Source organism: Zosterops lateralis, assembly GCF_965231275.1.
Source record: "Zosterops lateralis genome assembly, chromosome: 1".
In the NCBI taxonomy this organism is placed as follows: Eukaryota; Metazoa; Chordata; class Aves; order Passeriformes; family Zosteropidae; genus Zosterops; species Zosterops lateralis.
The window spans coordinates 19,929,857-19,950,144 of record NC_139762.1 but is presented as its reverse complement, the minus strand read 5'-3'; the positions used below and the strand labels follow the sequence as shown (position 1 = coordinate 19,950,144).

The 20,288-nt window shown below is 36.8% G+C and overlaps 1 protein-coding gene across 2 annotated transcripts in view; it reads right to left on the bottom strand.

Moving 5' to 3' along the window:
• The window catches only part of NEBL (nebulette), a 251,730-nt gene that overhangs the window by 164,443 nt on the left and 66,999 nt on the right, over window positions 1–20,288 (bottom strand). For both annotated transcript variants that reach the window (XM_083861078.1, XM_083861079.1), the window contains exon 3: window positions 13,588–13,672. In XM_083861078.1, coding sequence (XP_083717204.1) covers window positions 13,588–13,672 — 85 coding nt within the window. The remainder of the gene's footprint in view (window positions 1–13,587; window positions 13,673–20,288) is intronic.

Here is a 20,288-nt window from a genome sequence, read left to right as displayed (position 1 = left end):
TACAATATTAGTTTTTATGATTTAATGGCAAACTGTCAAAACAAAGGCCATTTACTTGACTTCTTTGGCACTGCATTTCTGAGAAACTTGTAATAGCATAAGCATACAACTGAAAAAAGCAATCACTAGTAAACCAAATATACAATAAATTGAGAAGTTCCTAGCTTATATTTTGACTTTAGCCACTTAACTGATTCCAACAGAAGGCTTTTGCAGTCAATTTATTGACAGACCTAATATCTGCATTGCTCCATCCAGCCTCCGAGAGAGATCCAAGACACTGAAGTGCTGTTAAGTCTCTTTGCAATACAAAATACCCAGCTGAATAAATTCTTAGCTAAGGACCCACAGCAGCAGCTACACTGCATTTAGCTCCCAAGCAGCTACAGATGACTACACCAGACAGAGCAAGTTCCTGGCTGTGACTTTATACTGTCAGCTTGTTTCAGCAAAATTATATTTTCCTGTGATTTCAGTAAAATTTCAAGCAATTCTCATCATCAGTGATGCACTCAGTTTTGGAGCAAAGATAAATGAATGAAAAATGAAAACCATGTTATTTTAAAACTAAATATGAGCTTCCTTCAGCATATATTAATAACAAAGCTGACTATTATTGAAATTCTAGCCAAAAATCTTCTCAGCTTTAATTGCATTAAAGGCAACATTTATAGGTAATAAAAATAACTCAGTGGACTCACATCTTTCAAGCTTACATGATTTACAGAGTCAAAAAACACTTTCTAGGAATAAGTTAAATAGTTTTATTTATTTTATATTGTATGGATTAAAAGTTAAGAAAACTAACTTTCCGTTTATAAGGGTGATTATTTGCCTGTGAAGTCTCCAAAGTACATAAACTCTTAACTATTAAAACAAAATTTTCTTTCAAGTAGACAGAAACAATGAATCAGAAACACATAAACACTCCAGGAATTTAGGCTTCTGATAAAGCACTAAGCAGGTAAAATTAAATAGAAATGGCTATTAAAACCATTTTAAAATATCCACTCCTCAACTCATTTGCAGCAAAAAAGTCCCTCAGAAAAATATTCAGGTTGCATATCTCTGCTCATCTTATGCTGCAATTTAAAATAAATACCTTCAATACCTATGGTCCCCCAGGAAGTCTGTTTCCATTATTTCTGAACAGAAGAAAGCAGCAGAGGTAAACGAAAGAGGTTTTTGCTGAGCCCTGTCACCACGCTTCTCAGAACAAGAAGGTTCTATATGGTGCTGTAAAATAAGATGATCAGCATAATTTTCCACAGCTTGCTGGTTCAGGACAGCAGATGAGTTTTTCACTAGACTTCTGATATGTCCCATCTCTTTTCAGTGTTTTTTTCTTAGATTTGACTCCAGTCTCCTGAAAAGCCAACTTTGGTCTAGTTACCATTCAGTACTCAAACACTGCCTTCTATGTAACCAGGCATCAGATTCTACCCCACTTTACAAGTCTTTGTCTGAGAAGCCATGACATTTTATACATCCCTAAACACTAGGCAGAAACAGGCATTTTCAGAGGCACTGTTCATACAACCTTTTAGATACTCTGATCCTTCCAGATCATTTTACACTCCAGGTGACAAAAGAATACTGCCTTAAGGCCTTGGTATCTACAAGAACAGAGGAGATTTTTAAAGTTTTAACCCACTAAGATCTATCATCAAAACACGTATTCATAACTATAATGTGTTTGGAGCACAGGGGTGATGGCCCCCTGGAGTCCTGCCCTCCACATCCCCATTCCACGGCTGCTCATACACTGAGCCCTGCCATCTCTGGTGCTGTGCACTGCTGACAGCCTGCCAGGGCAGCAGCTCCATTTTTCATCGGTATCACTCATTTCAAAATACTCCAGTTCCTGCATGCTCAATTCACATCATGTCACAAGAATTTGTCAGGTTAGATCACAAAGTAGAACTAACACAAGCAAAGGCCAAAAGCAAGAGCTGAGCTTTAGGCTGAAAATAGAATGAGTGATTGGAAAAGCATGGAACTAAACTGAAGCAGTTAAATTTAAAAGGATGGAAAAGTAAGAGTAGCTTCTGTTGCAGAAGGTGATGGAGACAACAGGAGTATCAAAAGTCTCCAGAATTCAGTTTAATCCACAAGGAGTGACCATGGGCTCAGGCTAGTGGCAAAGGCCATCATGTTCACAAGGCATAGTACAGACAGTGTAAGGATACACACACCAGTGATGCACCACAAAGCCACAACTCAAGTCAAATGCAACATCATTGGATTTTGATTCTCCTCCTATACAAATCAAAGCATTTTCCTTTGATCAGAACAAGCAACATAACCTATTTCTCATTTATCTCAAATGATGCAGCACTGTGTGCCCACCCTGGCTCTGGGCTGGGTGTTTGCATTCCAGTCTTATCACCCATGCACTGGAGCATCCCGTCCTCAACACACATCCCTCCTACTCCCTTCTTAACAGGGCTGAGCAACCAGGACCTTTCTTCTGAGCACGTTTGCACATTTAAGTTTACATCAACAATTCATTTACTGATAAATATATTACACTATTAAAAATGTATCCTACATTGGAAAAAGATAAGCTTCATTCACATTTACATTTCCCAAAGCTTTAAAGCAATTCAACTATACTTCCTGAAAAAAATTTAAAACAAGAAATTTATGCTTCATTTTACTCAGTAAAATTATTTTCATTTAAGTAGGATTCAACTATTTTTAATTCACAAGATATTGAAAAGTAACATATTAAATGTAGATACATAAAAGCATTTACATTTTAAACTAACCTGAACCATAACTACAAAATAATTTTTTGTCATTGCTAGCAGTAAGCTACAAATCATCTTTGTTGCCTTTTTTGCCCCTTTTTTTTTTTTAATAAAAACATCATATGTATTTTGTCCTTCAAAATTTTGAGTTGAGTAAACCATAGGAAAAAAATAAACCCTCGCTCCAAGGAGTTTCAAATCCTTGCCCCCCCCTTCCCCCCAAATGTTTCCACTGAATACCTTCAAAGCTCTAACATTTGGTGCAATTAAAGCATTTAGTATTTTCTTCCACTCACTTTATTTTGAGCTAGGTTAAACATTATACTAATCCTACTCTTTTTCCTTTCTCTTTTTTTCCTGACCCTTTCACTTGAAAGCCCATCAACATAATCTCCTGCAAGCATAGCACTACCTGACAAACTATCACCCCGAATAGACCTCAATCCATCCTGCGAGGCAGCAGTTACAAGAAATCATTGAACTCTGAATGGTCCCTGCACCATCTGAGAATAAATCAGGAGGACAATATATTTCTTGGATCTAAAACAGCCCCATCAATAAGTAACCTAAGCATCAGGAAAATGACCAACTAAAATGCTGATGAACGCTCATGGCCTTTTATTGGGGTCAAGGGGTAGGACTGCCCAGGATCCCTCCTGCCTTTCTTCTTCATCCAAATACTCTGAAAGGCCTAATACTATGCAATTTTGGATTCGTGTGTTGTTTTGGCATTGCACCATCAGGCAAGCCAAGGCAAATTTCTCCTTCTCAGAGTCACACTCAGCGTATTACAAGTGCACCAAGGCCAGATAGCTTAGGCTACAGACAGGTCAGAAATTATCAAGAACTGAAAAACAAACTCAAAGAGAGAGATAGGCTGAGACAAATATCCTCAAAGCTTCAAAGTGCAGAAAGTATCTTTTGCTGGAGCAGACAAAGCCCTTCTGCAGCTATTCAAAACCCAGAAGACAGAATATTACATTTTGTTGGGAAACACAGGGAATGACAAGGTTTTGTTTATTCAGTTTTTAATTTCTCTGCTAAGGCTAAAGCTCTTTCCATCATTTCATTTGCTTAAAGCTTCTGCTTTGTAAGACTTCCAATTAAGAGAATGTGACACTCTCACCAGGCTTGGCTTTCTCCTATTAAGCAGCTTTGCTGGTCATTTTGTTAAGACCACCTCCAGAACAAATGCTGACCGAAAACAGAATTAATAATGCCTTTAAAGGATACTACTCAGCAGCCTATGTACACAATGGGAACAGCTGCTTGACACAAAGTAAAAATCAGTATCTGGATTGACTTCTTTGTTACACTCAAATAAAAAAAAATAATAATTTTAAATGCATAAATAAATAAATAAATAAGACCAAAGAGGTAAAGAAAAAGAAATCCAGCCATTCTCAACTGTCACATAGAAATCTTTATCAATTTAAGATATTTCAGCAGGTACAAATAACTGCTAAACAAAATGCATGCTTATAAAAGCTCTGCAAATGCAGAGTTAAATCATGGCTAATCACATGAGAGAAGCATGTCGGTAAACCAGTATTTTCCTTTCTTCTCAATATTGATCTAAAGACTGGATGCATTCTAACAAAAAAAAAAATAACTGCATCAAATAAGAATAAATATTATCATGCTCATAGAAATTCTGTAATTCTACACTCCCATCATAATACAAATAAGTAAAAAGTTTATTGGAAAAATATTCAGCTATGGGACAAACTAACAACATGTTGAGGCAATTCCCAGAGGTGGGCTAGCAACGAATTTGATCTCTCAATCTATTGGTAAACTTAAATATATGTTAAAAAATTCCATTTTTTTTCTCCTTTGAAAAAGAATTATGGATATCTGCAAACAGTGCAACATTGTGAGCAATAAGCCCTCTCAAGAGTCCCTTGAACTACAAAAACTGACACAGAATCATGGAATCATTAAGGTTGGTTAAGATCACCAAGATCATCAAGTACAACCTTCGATCAAACGCCACCATGTCAACTAGACCACAGCATGAAGTGTTTCTTGAACACTTCCAGGGATGGTGGAATCACCACCACTTCCCTGGGCAGCCTGTTCTAATGGTTAACCACTCTTTCAGTAAAGAAATTCTTCATGACATGTTGAGCTTGTAGCATCAGTAGGAAAAAAAAAACCCTGATGTGTAAAGAGTAAAAGTGCCTCAATCCTGTGGAAAAAAAAAAAAACTGAAACGAGATAAGGGCCAAATCCAAAATGTTTTCAGAGAAATAATAACATTAGGACAAATACAGTTGTTTATCATACTCTTTCAGCATTTAAGGCCATGTGACTAAGGACGAGAAAAAAATGAAGGGAAAAATTAACATTGCCTCTATAAACTCTCTGTTCAGAATCTCTGAAGTTTGTTAAGATATTGCCACAGATGAACACAAAAATTGGTCTCATTACAACAAGATGAATGACTAGCTTCATTCCTTGGTAAGAAACAGGTCAGTACTTCTGAAAAGATGCAAGCTTAAAATAAGGAACTAAATTGAAATCATTGTCGCAATGTGACATTCTAAATGGATTTATCTAATGCTTTGATGTACAAAGGATTCACTCCTATAATCTCACACTGGGAAAAAAAATATTGAGCTCTTACTCTGGATGAAAGCATATTAACAAAAATACTCATATGCCACTTTCAAATTATTAAATATGCCAGCCACTGCAATTTGCTGGGGGTGTAGGAGAAAAGATAATTCATCCCAACCATTATACAAATGGAAGTCTAAGGCAAAGACTAAGAAATTTTTGGAGGAAGATGCTAGCAACATCAAGAAAATAAAACAAGTTCTCCTAATACAGTACATTTACTAAAATCATATTCTTGAAAATTTCATTTTTGATATCCCACAGTAAGTAAATGCATGTTCCTTTGCTGTCCTTCCTTTCAATGATGACATTACCAATACTCCACGCTGGATCAGACCAGTCACCTCTTGAGTCAAGTTTCCTCTTGCTGATCACAAGTACTGCCAATTTTTGTGAAAAAAGCAGTGTCAGCAGTAGGAAGCAAGACTACATGGACCCTCTTTGATTGAATGTGGCAGTCTGAAAGGTGCAGATCTGAAGTCCAGGAAGGAAAGAAAGAGTGATGTGATCTCATTTTCTGGCTTTGGCAGACCTTCTTAGTACAAATACTCTGCTAATCAGGAGAGGGCAAGGGGACAAACTCAATACTGACAGCCTCAATACTCCACACTGCTGGTTGCGCTCCCCAGCCATTCCCAAGGCAAGATCTGGGACAGCTCAGTGTGTACTTCAGAGGAGGGAGCACTCCTGAAAGGCAGCAGGGACATGCCTGCAGGAGTTTTGCTCCTCTTGACCTGACCAATCACTGTACACAACCCAGAGGACACTGACCCCACAAACTCCCAATTACCATCACATTTCACGCTTCTCAAATGCCACTCTGATGGGTTTCTTAGACACCACCTTAAATACTATGAAATGGAAAAGAAATATATATCCATTATAGGGGGAGAAGCCATACATAGTGTGGACATAAGCCAGTACACTTCATTTGTCTTTGAGATCAGGAATTTCTTCCTGACCCTCTTGCACTCTACAGCACAGGTATGTCCTCAGCACCTGATTGCAATCCCTGGATGCCTCATTTGTTAGGACAATTGTTCTGTCCTCAGTCTTCATTTTAAATTCTCTAAAACTAAATGCATTTTTCTTTCATGTGGGTTGAAATGCTTTACAGTAATCCAACAAAAACATAACTAAAAAGAATCACAGCATCCAATTACCTTCAACACAGCTGCAAGCAGCAGAGCAACCATTTAAGAATCTAGTTCAAAAAATAAAAGCCAGAAAGGATCTCAAAAGAATCTGGAGAGAAACTTGACATGAAAAATAACATATACATTCTCCATTCCATCCTCATCTAGAACAAAAAAGACACTTTAAGAATTATAATATTTTTTTAAAACATTTAAATCATAGAAATTCTGATATCTCCGTTTTTAAGTTATTATTTTTATTATTATTTTTAAGTTATTATTTATTATTATTTTATTATTTATTATTAAAGTTATTATTTTTATTAATTGCTGTTTTAAAAAGTTATAGATATTTCAATACTAGTGCTGATGCAGTTAAGAATTCCACAACTCAGTTCACAAATAACAGCTATGAATTCTGTGGCTCTTTCTTCCCTTTCTATTACTTCTGATCATTTTTGATTTTATTGATCCTAAGATTTTCTGTTAAAGGTGCCCTACTTGCCCATTGATTTGATGTCATAAGAAAGTCTATAAAAATAGGTTTGTCCATAGTACTCTATTAATAATAAATCATGACCACTATGCCCTCACCCTGCCACAAAAATTACCTCTATTTCTTGTCAACAGATGATCCCTTTTTATAGTTAAACATTATGTACATCTGAAACATACATGTGAAAGGAAATGTACTATGCTTTTTTTTTCTCATTAACATACATTAGAAGAATTAATCTAACTATATTAATATATTTTGCAGCTTACTTCTGAGTCTTGGCGCTGGAAGATGCTGGAAGGTTTTGTCCCGTGACTGTACTATATAGCCTTCCTAACCTTTTAGCCAGCAGAAAGTTTGCACTACTACTTTCCAATAGTATCTGCAGATACTACTGTGCTCCTTTTTTCTGCAGTTCTGTTCTGGCTTTCTCCTATCAAATTACATAAGGTTTCCACATCACTGTGTATAATAACAATAGAGAAAGCACTAATGCAAAAAAAAAAAAAAATTGTCACACTTTTACTTTTGTATCATCAAATCATCAGTGAAAAGCTGGTAAGTTACCATTTTCCACAATGCTCATGCGCAAGTCTGTCTAAAGTTTCTTTTGAATGTTGGGTAAGTATTCATCTTTGCTTTGTAATGTGCTCCTTTCATTGTTATCTTTGCAGATCTTTTTTTAGAGAAATGAGGAAATAGTACAAAAAGAGTTGTCTAAAGCAGTTGTTTTGCTAAGACACTGAAACCTGTAATTTTGTCCTTAGATATAAATGCAGATACACATACTAATATAAGTTCAGAGAAAAGAAAAAGAATTTACTGCTTCTTTCTATACAGCTTAACTTACTCATTATCAAGATGTGATGTGACCCAGAAAGAAAACAGGGGAAGGAACTGGTAATATTTCCTGAACTGATCAGTACATTCCCATTGAAAGTCAGTAAAAAATTCTTTACAATTATACAGGCTAATTATATTAGAATATTTTTTTTTAATTAGGATATGCTGTCAGTACCAGTAATCAGATTTAAGACTTCAGTCTTAACAACTTAAAGCTAAGGCAAGCAACTCTTCTGTTTCTAAAATTAGCCTATAACCATATCTTATGTCCCAGTAGAAGATTTGTATTTTCACATATGAAATCAAAGAGTTTCAGGGCGCTACAAGAGTGTCAATAACACAAAAATGTATTCCACAGAGACACTCCCTCTTTGCTGCACAATCTGTTTATCTATTACCACTACACCCTGCTTGGTGTCTTTGCCTCATGTTCTGGTGTCTCCCAACCACAGGGATACAACGTGTTTATCTCCACACGCTGGTTCAGCCTCTATGACAGCAAAGAGTAGCAGGCAGGAGAAGGGAGGAATGGAAGCAGTACTGTCATATTCTGAATCTTACAGCCTAAGTAAATGCAAGGGCAAAAAACCAAACAATCAATAAAAACAATGAAACTGAAATAGTGTAGATATAAGGTGTCACGGTAACAAGAGCCAGACCAGAGAAGACAGGATGGAGTCAGAACCCCTCATGCACTTAGCAAGATAAAAATCAGAAGAGGTGATAACCATTTTCCCAGAAAACTGAAATTTATTCTGCCTCCTGGACTCCTCTGGAGCTTTGCATTATTCACATCAAGAATGATTTTCATGCCTTTGATTCACACAGATAAAACAAGCCATTTAAATGGTCTTCATTTCCTTCAGAGGGAAAGAAGGAAGAAACCTGGAGCTGAAAAAAACCCACATTTAGTAGGTGAGCATGATTTACACAGCACTACTGTGGAGGGGTTCACAGGGGACCAGGGCAGAGCTTTCTGCAGGCAGTCTGGGTTTATTTTAATGCATCAACCTAATCAGCATCTCCAGGAGTTGTCACTCACAAATGACAGCAAGAAGTTGCCTGAGAAGACTGGGCTCTCCTGGCTCTCACACACATACAATAGATTGGGTTCAGATCCTTAGATAACTGAGAGAGGAATATACAAATAATCAGCTCCTGATGGCTATCTGGAAAAGTCCCATCTTTAAAGTATGTTCGAGGGTCTTCTCAAAAAATAACCCATAGAAGTACTTCAGTCTCTCTGCTTGCCATATCATACCACTTCCTTTTCTCAGATGAAAGAGCATATTTTTATCTCCGTCTTTAACTCCAAAAACTGTTTTCTCCAGGACTCTAATGAGCTCACTCAGGGAACCCCAGGAAATCCATCCAATGTCTGCTTTAGTAATCTATATAGCATTTCATTCTCCTACAGCATTCACTGTGGCAGTTCATTCCAAAGATTTCATAAAAGAGGTGCATATAAACTGAAAAGGGCTCTTTAACAAATCAAGCTAATAAAAATAATCTGCCTAGAAATTTGCTAACATGTATTTTTGAAACAGAGAAGCAAAGAGAAAAAGGCAAGAAGATGAGAGAAATGGTATAGAGGAATCTGAGGAAGGACAGGACAGAGACAAATCACTGAATATGAAGAGTTGAAGATGCAGGGGACTGCTGGAGGTAATCTAGTGTACTCAAAGCACAGTCAACTACCACAGATTCCTCAGAACTGTACCAAGTCAGTCCTCTTCTGAAAATCTCCTAGGATGGTCACTCCACAATCTCTCCAGGCACCTTCTGTCAGTTGCTGTCAGGCACTTTTCACACTGGAAAAGTTCTTCCCTATGCATAAATGCAGTCTTCCATATTTCAGTTTACACCTGTCATCTCTTGCAGTTTTACACAGAACTGCTACACAGTGTCAGTCTCTTCTTCAGCCTGAACAAAGAGAAGCATGGCCATCCTACATGCAAACTTTTTTTATTCCCTTTTCTGAGGCTGATTCTCTTCCAAATGCTCAATCATACCGTGATTATCCTGGTGACAGTTGGTAGATAAAGATTCAAATACAAGCAATTCCTGAGAAACTAAGGACTGTTAAAATACAATACAATACAATATTGTTAGGATAACAGCCTGATTCAGTTGCATATGTCTCGTAAGACAGTATGGTACTTCTTGAAAATCAACACTTTATGGACTCCATTTATCAAGATAAACTGCAAGTATGTTTCTTCCTGAAGAAACACAGATACACTTTCAAATATCCAAGTTCCTAGAAGGGAAGTACAAAAAATTTTTTCCCTTATGAAAAGAAGCACTTGGAGTTTCCAAGGACAGCAGTCTCAGGGTGTGTCACCACAGGCCAGGACAAGAAGAAAGTAGGACAAGACTCATGATTTTGTATCAAGTTCCCCATGAGTTACTAGAAAGTACATTTCCTCAGAAAGTGATAGAGTAGAACACACCTTAAATATCTAGCCCTCTCTTTGATCTGACACTCTGATATTCTTCCTTCTGCAGAACATCTCTGTTTCTTTTTGCAAGTTTGACTGGAGTGGCTGCTTTTGATGTACACAGCATTGCCACAGATGAGGCCTAAAGGCCATGGAGCAATTTACACTGTTATAGAGAGATCAGTAGCTAAGGTACACAAAGGAAATTCCCAAGTAAACAAAGCTGAGATGAGCATATCAGTAACTTCATAGCTGAGTTTAGCTAAGACAGGCAACCAAATGTGGAAAGCATTCATTGCATGCTATGGACTAAGAGAATGCACTAATTGCCCAAAAAGACAGGGATTTTTAATCAGAGAAGCATAAAGAAAAGCCTTGTTTGAGACACTGGATCTCTGTCTCTATTCTTTATTTAGAGGATGAAAGACCTTCAAACTCATTTTTCTCCTGTCAGGAGGCATACTGGACTGTGGAGTTCTCCAGAATGGAAAACAAACACAGCCTCTCCTAAAATGCATTTGTATCTCCTTCCAACTACAGAGCTGAATGAAAGCCCATGGAAGCAAAATCCTAAAGAGGGGAAAGGTCTGATATTATATAAAATAGAAGAACAGAATTCTCCAGAAAGCTTTTAAATGCTGTCTTTTAACTTCTTAATGCTGTAATTTTTCAAGTGTTCCAAAGAGCTATCCATTTTCTATTGACTCCACCAGAAAACAGTATTTTGTTTTGTTAGTTTTGTTCTTGTTGTGTTATGTCAACATGACACCCTGGCACCTGATGCCGATCTTAATGGATTCTTGACAAAGGATCAAGCAGTGCAACTTAAAACACTGTCAATTGCTGCTTAAATGAAAATCAAAATAACAGATTTACAAAAACCTGACTATTTTAGCTTACACAATATTTAATAGTGTTTCCTTTACCAATTCTTCAGGTTTTGCTGAGCAAAATAAAGAGTAGTCCTAAAGCTACAACTTTTGAAAATAAACCCTTGTAGTCCTGCAGTTTAACACAGGGTTGTGCCCCTTCAGCACTAAAAGCATTAAAGATGCTTACTCAGAAACTAGGAATTAGCTATTACTTTAGAAAAGCATTTCTCCTTATTCAGTACTCAACATAATTTTTACATTACCTAACATGGAATTTGCTCAATCCCAAATTTTCAAATGCATTGGCAAGAGGCTCAAGCAGCTCTGATGAATACTGGAACGTAGTAATAATGTGATTCTATCCAGCTAAGTTTGGTTTCATGTGAAAGGCTTTTCTTGAACCATGCTGAAGCTTTTTTCTACTGCACAAGGCTGAAATAGAATGAGACCTGAACAACGTCAAATTATATCCCATGTATTTCTTTCAGTTGGGAGTCTTTCATCTTTCCCTGAAAAGACAGGACAAGGGGCTAGATGGCCAATAGGACTGACTGAGGATGGCAATTCCTCTGTCCTTATACTCTTCAAAGTATTACAGAAGTATTCAGAATTTACAGTCCTATTTTAGGAAGACTGGATAAGGAAAAGTACATGGTATTTTTATTTCAGCATTGAAATGCTTCACAGGTTAGGCTACTTAACATGGTCTAGATGTATATCAACAACCAGGAAGCAAATGATGATCAAAAACATTATGGCCTTTCTTCCAGGCAGGCCCTTTTCTGTCCTTATAATTTAGATCTGCAAGTCTTTTGCTGACTAATAATATTGGGGAAAAGGCACATTGTAAAAATTAAGGGTTTCTGTCCATTTCCAAGGTTTGAGTAGATACTTATCTAATATTTTATGACACTGTGAAGAGTTGCAGCAATTTTATTCATAGGCAAACTCCAAGTTTCTTGCTGATACTGCTTATTCAGTATCCTATAATACTAATTTATCAGTTTAAAAATAGAGAATAATATAAACAAAAAAAATTTCCTTATGCTTCCATAGTACCATAGAAACATGTTTCAATCAGGTTAGGGTAAGCCACTTCTGCTATATCCTCTGTAAAGGATTTTATTATTCTACTGAATCTCAACATTTTCTGTCAAACCCCTAAAAAACAGGGGCTGAGAATTTATATTCTTTTTTAAAGACCTGTAAAAAGTACTGGTTTTAAGTTCCTCTTTGTGACACAATGGTAACTCTGGTATACAGAACCACTGAATTACAAGAAAATTAACCAGACTCCAATCTGAAATCCACTCAAGTCAGGAGGAAACAGAGCCCAGGAACTGTCCTCTTTCTAGATGGCAGAATTTCAGCATGAAATGATTTCTCTAAGTTTTATAATCAATAACCATAATGGCAAAAGGTAAAGAATTTTTAAGACTGAACACCATGCTAAATGTGTGCTAACCTTTCCATTTAGCACTCCTTCAATTTTACCCATCAATCTATAGGGCTTTCCCAAAAAAGAAAAGTCTTGGTGTCTACTATCTGGTTTTTGCTACAATTTTCTATGAAAATGACAGCTATGAATTTATAATGAGAGATCCCAACTAAAACAAAATCAATTAAAAAACCAAGCATTTTCATAAAATAAAATGCAATCAAATATTATCAATTGTCTTACACAGGACAACTTCCAGCGCTACATAAATTAAAACATAAAGTGATACTGGAAAGTGGGGCAGAGGAAGGCTTTTCAGATAAACATGAATTAATATCAGTCAGAACTTTATATTATGGTAGATAGCCAGCATGGTATTTGGGTCATATAAGTCTTCTTTGCCATTTTCTTCTCTTGGTTTCACTTTTTTGTTTTAATCTTAATTTAAATTTATTTATCATTAATCTACATAAATTTTGATTGATAATGTGTTTATCACAACTAGCTTAGAGACTGCCTCATATGAGTTGACAGAGGCCATAAGAGATCCATAAAATGATTATTCAGTCACTTCATTGTTGATAAATATTAAAGACTTCTAAATATCTGCTAATGACAAATTCATTGTTTGTTAATCTCACACTATTTAAAGTTTAATGCAAGTTAAGAATGGTAGTTTGTCAAGGGTAAATGAACCCTTTGAGTTAAGCTATATCACTTTGAACATCAAAAACTATTTAGATGCTTCATGTACTGTCAAAAACGAAGGATTCCAGTGATGTCAATAGACTTACAATGGTATGGTAACTAGTATAAGTGAGAACAGAAATAAAACCTTGAGTTTTGCAGTATTATACTAACTTAAAATTATTTTTTATAATTACACTGCAATGCTACTATGTATGTACACAGAAATACTTTGGAAAACTATAAAGAAGTGGACTGACCATCTAATATTAAGAAGACAAAAGAATTTCACTATTTACCTGACTTTGCAATTCACTTTGTTGCTTCAGGCGAAGATTTTCTGGTGTATCAGCCACTGTAGTGAAGGACTGCTTTGGGTAATGTCTAGAAAAAGAAGCACAAAGCCACAGAATAAATATTTGCACATTCTAGAAAGTCAAATGCATCCCAGCACTCTTTCCTACAGTGTACAGAATTCTTTTATAGTTTGCTATGAATTAGAAGTATTTAAAAATATTGTGTCAAACATGCCTTACAGAAACAACACAAAGGAGTTCCTGTAATGAGTCTAAATCCCAACCATTCATCCTGCCCACTGACTTCAAAGACCAATCAGCCAAAATTTCTTTTCAACGGAGTGATCAAAACTATGTTTTATTGTATTGTCTTGTATAGTCATGTGCTGGACAAAGACTAAACTAAAAGCCCTTAAAACTAAACTGTTTTACAGAAACCAATACTACAGAAGAAAGCACAGCCGGAATACCATGGGATCTTTATTCCTTTAGTGTAGGAACCAGAAGGATCAAGGCAGGTACTTTCTGGGTAGAGGAAAGTCAAATGCTTTAACAGTAAATACGTCAATACAGTAATGTAATATCCAGTACGAAAGGCTGTGGTGTCTCAGAACTGCAATCGATCAGGCATCTCTCTTTCCATTTGAAATTTTACACCTTTACAATACATTCCTTCTATTTGCTTTGGCATTTTATGGTAACATGCTCTAGGGGAGCCTGCTTGAGCAGGGAGGTTGGACTAGATGGCCTTTGGTGACCTCTTCCAGTCTTAATCATTTTATGATTCTGTTAACTGTAGCAGTCAAACCCTACTCATTTACAGAACCACTATTTATTAATTTTCATGGATTTATCCTGCAATTTTGCCATCAAACAAGAAGTTCCATTACAGGAAAGACCACAAAAAAAGAAGTAAATAACAAAATGAAACAGCACATCCCAAAATAGATACATTATTATGAGCCAGAAACACTAAGAGGATACTGATTCTTAATAATTACTTTCCATCATCTTCAGTCTGAAACCAAAATGTTCACCTTACTACCATGTGAGGCACTCCCATCTTCAGTTACCATTCACAGCTTCCATGTCTGCAAGCTCCCTCATTTGTGCCTCCAACATTTCAGAGTACAAGACAACAGGCAGTGTTAGCAACACAACATTTGCAGCATAAGCTGCACAGAAAGAGAAAGCAGTAAGTGTCTGAAGACAGAGGATATCCAGGATTAAACATTTCTATGTTCAAACTCCAGGCCATCTCTAACATGTTCTTTCAGCAGCTAGTTGCATGTTGTTGCTATAGTTTCATCAGAAAAATTCCATTCTGTGTAAACATGATACATATTTTCTTTCAAAATTGCATTTTGTTATAAAGTTTTCTGTATACAAGTACTATTTCCATGAAGTACATAGTTTCAGAAAAAAAAATCTGAAAAAATAAAACAAGCATAACAAATTAAGAAGAATTTCTGGTTTTATCCAAAAGCTGAATGTTTCCCCCTCAGAAATGAAAAATCAGTAACTGATGAGAAATGCTGCCTGTACTTCATACAATTGACTGTCCCAGGCCTGATTCCCCCCATAAGATGACATTTTGCCTTGCCAGACTCCTCCTGCACCAAGAGGCTGTGGAACATCCCCTCACTTATGGTGTCATTACACACAGAAAACAGGAGAAATACAGGACAATGTAGGGACTTCAAGCTCTCAAGGGCTAATAACTGCATAGAAAGAGTAAAAAACTAAACACTTTGATGAAATAAAGCTTTACCTCACAGAAATGTAAGAACTATCCCAGATTGGGTACTAGCAGATGGACAAATGATGCTACTCTAAGTCTATGGTGAGACACACTCCCACCCATTTTGTCAGCCACTTGTCTCAGAGAGCTCATGTCATTGAAAATTAGAAAACAAAATTTCTAGGCATGACACCCTTCAGACTATTCTTTTAGAGTTACAGCCAAGTCCTCCCAAAGTCCCACCCAAGATGGAGCTTTGGCCACAGAGAGCATTGAGTCCTGCATACTTCTGCTGCTTCTTCCCTCCTTTTTCCTTCCCTCCTTTTCAAACCAGGGGCTCCCCCACCACCACCCCCTCAGAGCCAGCCAATGCCAGCCAGCAGAACGGCTTAGCCACAGCTCCAGCAACACACAGGGAGGTAGAACCAGGGTTTGCATGAGGCAGATGGTGTCAGCATTGTGTAATATCTTGGGACAAGGAAGATACTTCCAGAAGGACTTCTCTTTTTTTTCTTTTCATTTTTTTCTATCTCATGTTTCATTCTTCTGTATAGAGGCAAAAAACAAATGCCAGACTGGCCACAAGGAGGGTCATAAGCCCTTTTTGGAAAGCAGCAATGAGCAGATGGGGAAGGCAACAAGCCATCTCACAGCCAGGGCTTGCTGATGCCCAAGCAAGACTGTAGCAATGGTGCACAATTCACACCTTAAAACATAGCAGCCTTTCATATAGCAGCCATGGATAGCTCCTGTAGATGACAAAATCCCTGTCCCTAAAAAATATAATCTGCCACACATGCAGTAAAATATTACATTATGCACATGTTAAATGCTGAAAGCATGAACTTTCATTGCCTTGCTTTACACCATGGCAAAATAGTATAACCACATGGTCCTGGTAGTATAATCACAGTAACCACACGTGTTTCATCCTTTTTAACATGGAGAATGCACAGTGCAGCCCGCTCAGATGGGGTTTTTGGCCTGGTCCCCTTGAGAATTGTGTGAACAACACTGAGGTGTGTCAGCCACAGCCCCCAGGGACCCTGTTAGCAGCAGCAACAGACAACTGCAAACCCAGGTTCTCAAATTAAACCTCTCTATTCTGAAGCATAAAAAAACATATACTTTGTCCCTATTATTCACCAGCTATTACTTCTGATCATTTGTAAAAGAAATGCTTTCTTCCACAATTAGTATTTTGAAGCTCAGAGATTTCAACATTCCAAGCAAAGCACTTGAGAACCAATGTATCTAAGATCATTATTTATTTTAGAAGCACTAACTCCATACTTCAAGTAAAAAGGTATGCTCAGTCTTGAAGAAGCAGTGCTTTAATACGCTTGAAAATACTATGTAAAAATGATTTTATCAATTAAAAGCATTTACACTTCACCATGGAAGAAAACAATACACATGACAAGTGAACAAAACTGCTGAAATTTAAATTGCTCTTTAAACTGATCATCTAAACCGTTTATCAAAATGTATTACAGTGGTTAAAATAAGATTCATTTAGCAAAATTAAATTAGCAGCGCATTCTGCTATGGGATGTCATTTTAACTGCCGCTGATTTATGAAACCACTCATGGTATTTCAAACCAGAAAGACATGGGTTTAGACACATCCCTTCTAATTTATGGAAATACTAAAAAGACTAGTGTTAAATTTAAATCCCATGTTCAGCTTTCCACATTTGTTTTAAGCTTACTGATACCATGTCTTCAGGATAATTACCAGTATTTAAGATATTCAATTATGTGAAAACTATCAAAGATACATTGTGCTATTGGATATTTTGTCTGAAATAGAAGGCTGAAACACAAGTGTTAAAATTCAATAATCTGCTTTTTTAACTATCAGTTTAGGGCTATACCACATTTCATCAAAATTTTCTGAATAAGGGTAAGTAACTGGATGGCAATAGCCTTTAATTCAAAAGGCTGACAGTGGTCCCTGGTAATCCATTGCTCAGTTTCCCTTTTGTCCAAGATGATGTCTGAGAAAGAGCCAGGAATTGGTTAAGGAGGTTGATGTCATGTCAGCTATTTAATAGCAATGTCCAAAGGATTTTTTTGTTTGTTTTAAGTCTTTGTTAGTTGTCTAAGTCTACTTAGCAATATGTATTACCACACTAATGCTATTAGGATTAATCCTGTATAAAGATCTATACAAGTTCAGGATACACAGTATAGTGTCTCTGCTGTGGGTTACTGTATTGTCTGCCTCAGCTGCACAGCTTGATTAAAAAATCAAACCACAAGTCAATCTCTTGCTGCTTATGAGGAAACTCCTTCATTTTTGATATTTGAAAACAGGATCAGTAAAAGCCTCCAAGAACTCAGGAAAGCACCTGAAAGTTACCTAGCATTTCCAATGATTAAACACAGAAATTTTCCTAAATACTTTTCTAGCTGTAAAGTTTTCATCAGCTTTTCCATGCTCTCAATCCAACAAAAGGAAAGAAAAAAATGTTCTGAGAGAGAATGGGATGAAGATTCAGCTTTGTCTCTTCTGTAAAAGATCAGATTCAAAGATTGGAATAAATTCAAGCACCTACTGGAATTACCTTCCTCATACTTCACTCTGACTTAGCCAACATTTACCAATTATTAAGATATCTGAGTGTGTGTTTTAGAACTGTTACTGTTATAATTACTGTAACTGTAATTAACTGTTACTGTTCAGTTACAGAATTATAACCCTTGTCAGAGTTACTAGATTTCTATGGAGTTATGTCTGCCCCTAAAATACCTAATCCATATCCCCCTGCAACATTAAATTTGTGATATTTTTTAACCAGAGGACAGGTACAAAATATACAAATAAAAATTATTTTCCCAATCAGAGGGACAGCTCTATCACATTTTTTCATAATAGCAATTGCCATCACTGGCTGTCACATTAGGCTATCACTCCTCCCCTAAGTTTTTTCTGAAATGACTGTTCTTCTAATTTAAGCAAACTCTAAAAGAGAAGGAGGTTTAAAAGGGGGGGAACCCTCTTATTTTCACTTGCAGTAATGCAGATTCAAACAAAATAAAGCTGTAAGACAACATAGTAAAATTAAACCAATCTTACAAGAATTATAGAAAAATGTCAAAATCAGTTATGCTTTTAAAAGTAGCACTTCTGTACAGTGTAGACAAAAATTGTAAAGTGAAATTAAACAGTGAATAATGATCTAGCAGTCTGGATGTAACCTGAGCTCACAAATGAGGGACAGGTAGGGAAGCTCCATCTCAGACCTGCAAGGGCCCAATTTGGTAAATTTGGTCTGAGCCCATGTGAACAAACAGCACAAAAACAGAGAGGAGAAACACAGCTCTCCAATGAAGTCTCATATAGAAGACACATAAAAAAATAATTTTTCCAGGATAAAGGTGACAAATTGTGCATTAAGTTGTGCCTGACTAGGGGGTATTTAAACTGGCAGTTTGAAGAGGCACAGGACTGCTTTTGTCTCCTCACCTTGAAACCGTGTCATTCACAGAAAGACATGTAAGATGCACAACAGCAAAGAAAGAACCAGCAGGAGGGAAATCTTGCCCACAGCTGACTACTTGATTTGAAATTCGTGCTCAGTTGCACTTGCAGCTCTGAAGCTCCAGGAGGGATTTCTCTGGGTTTTCTCTTTTGTTTCGAGCTTTCTGTGCAAGATCACTTATTTGCATGCAATTATAAAGGCTTTTGTAGTAGGAATAATGCAACTAGTAGGATAGGACAGCTTCGGTATGGCAGGACTTGGGCAATGAAGTGAACAAGAAATACGCCACAATTCTCCAGAAATTATCCAAAGATGGTGTTCTCTTTGGCTACCTGAATCTACCCCTCTGTATGAAGAGCTCTGGTTGCAATTAATTTGCTTTGGAAAACATTTTTCAATCTTTGCCTTCTGTTTTGCAAGGAACTTTCAAATATTTAATTTCTATATCTGTACTTCTTATTTGAAGTATAAGAGGAAGTTCCTCCCAAATGCTAGCTACGTGCAAGCTCCTTTTTTATGAGGAAAAAAAACCCTAGAGCAGTGAGCTTGTACTGATTTGCAGGAAATTTTGCAAGCAATAAGATCCATTTTAAAAAGTAAGGATATTCCACTTGCTTGTTGAGGTAAGCCAAAACACCCTTGCTCCTGGAGTGAATGAAAGTCCAAATATCCCATAAAACCAGGCACATGTTGCACATCGTGCACTGTGCCACCAGACTGGTACTTGATACACAACTACAGAGACCCATTTCTGGGGCTCCCTTCAAAATCTAAGGTTAGAGACCACATTAAATGTTCTGACTCTATCTGGCCCCAAGACACAGGTTAGTGCATTACTGTTCTCTGTTAGAATCTGAAAAAAATGAACTATTTACTGAAAAAAGCAAGGCAGAAAATGTTTACATTTTAAATAAAATAGTTTAAAAATTGGGTAGCAAACTCTAATTCCAAATTTCATGATGCTCACCATTTGAAATCTCACTCATAAATTCTACTGTACCAAATTAGCAGAGCAGTTAGCTCTGCAAATGTATGTCATACATTGAGGAACCCCAAAGAACAGAGAACTGGACTGCACAGTAATCTTTTAATCACTTGCAGAAGGAACAGCTATGGAAAACAGGCCTAGATAGAAGATCTGGAAGAAGACCTAGCTTATTTTAGAATTTAAAAGGCCAGTTAATTTTTGAAAACAGTAAAATCTTGTGAATTTCCAACTTTTTCACAGCATGTATCCAAGAGTATTAACATTACTCATGTGGCCAGTATTGGCTACGGGTTAAAGAAAAAGCACAGAGGTCACATCATTAAGTTACTTTGTACTTTAATATCAAGATGACCAAGAAACCTATTCCAAATACATTTTTAGATACATGGGTTGTCTGAATTTGCAATGTTCCCATATTGATATCTTGATTTCAAGTAGCTCCTCTGAAAACTGCTTTGAGCCAGCTTGGTGAAGACAGAGGGCCAAG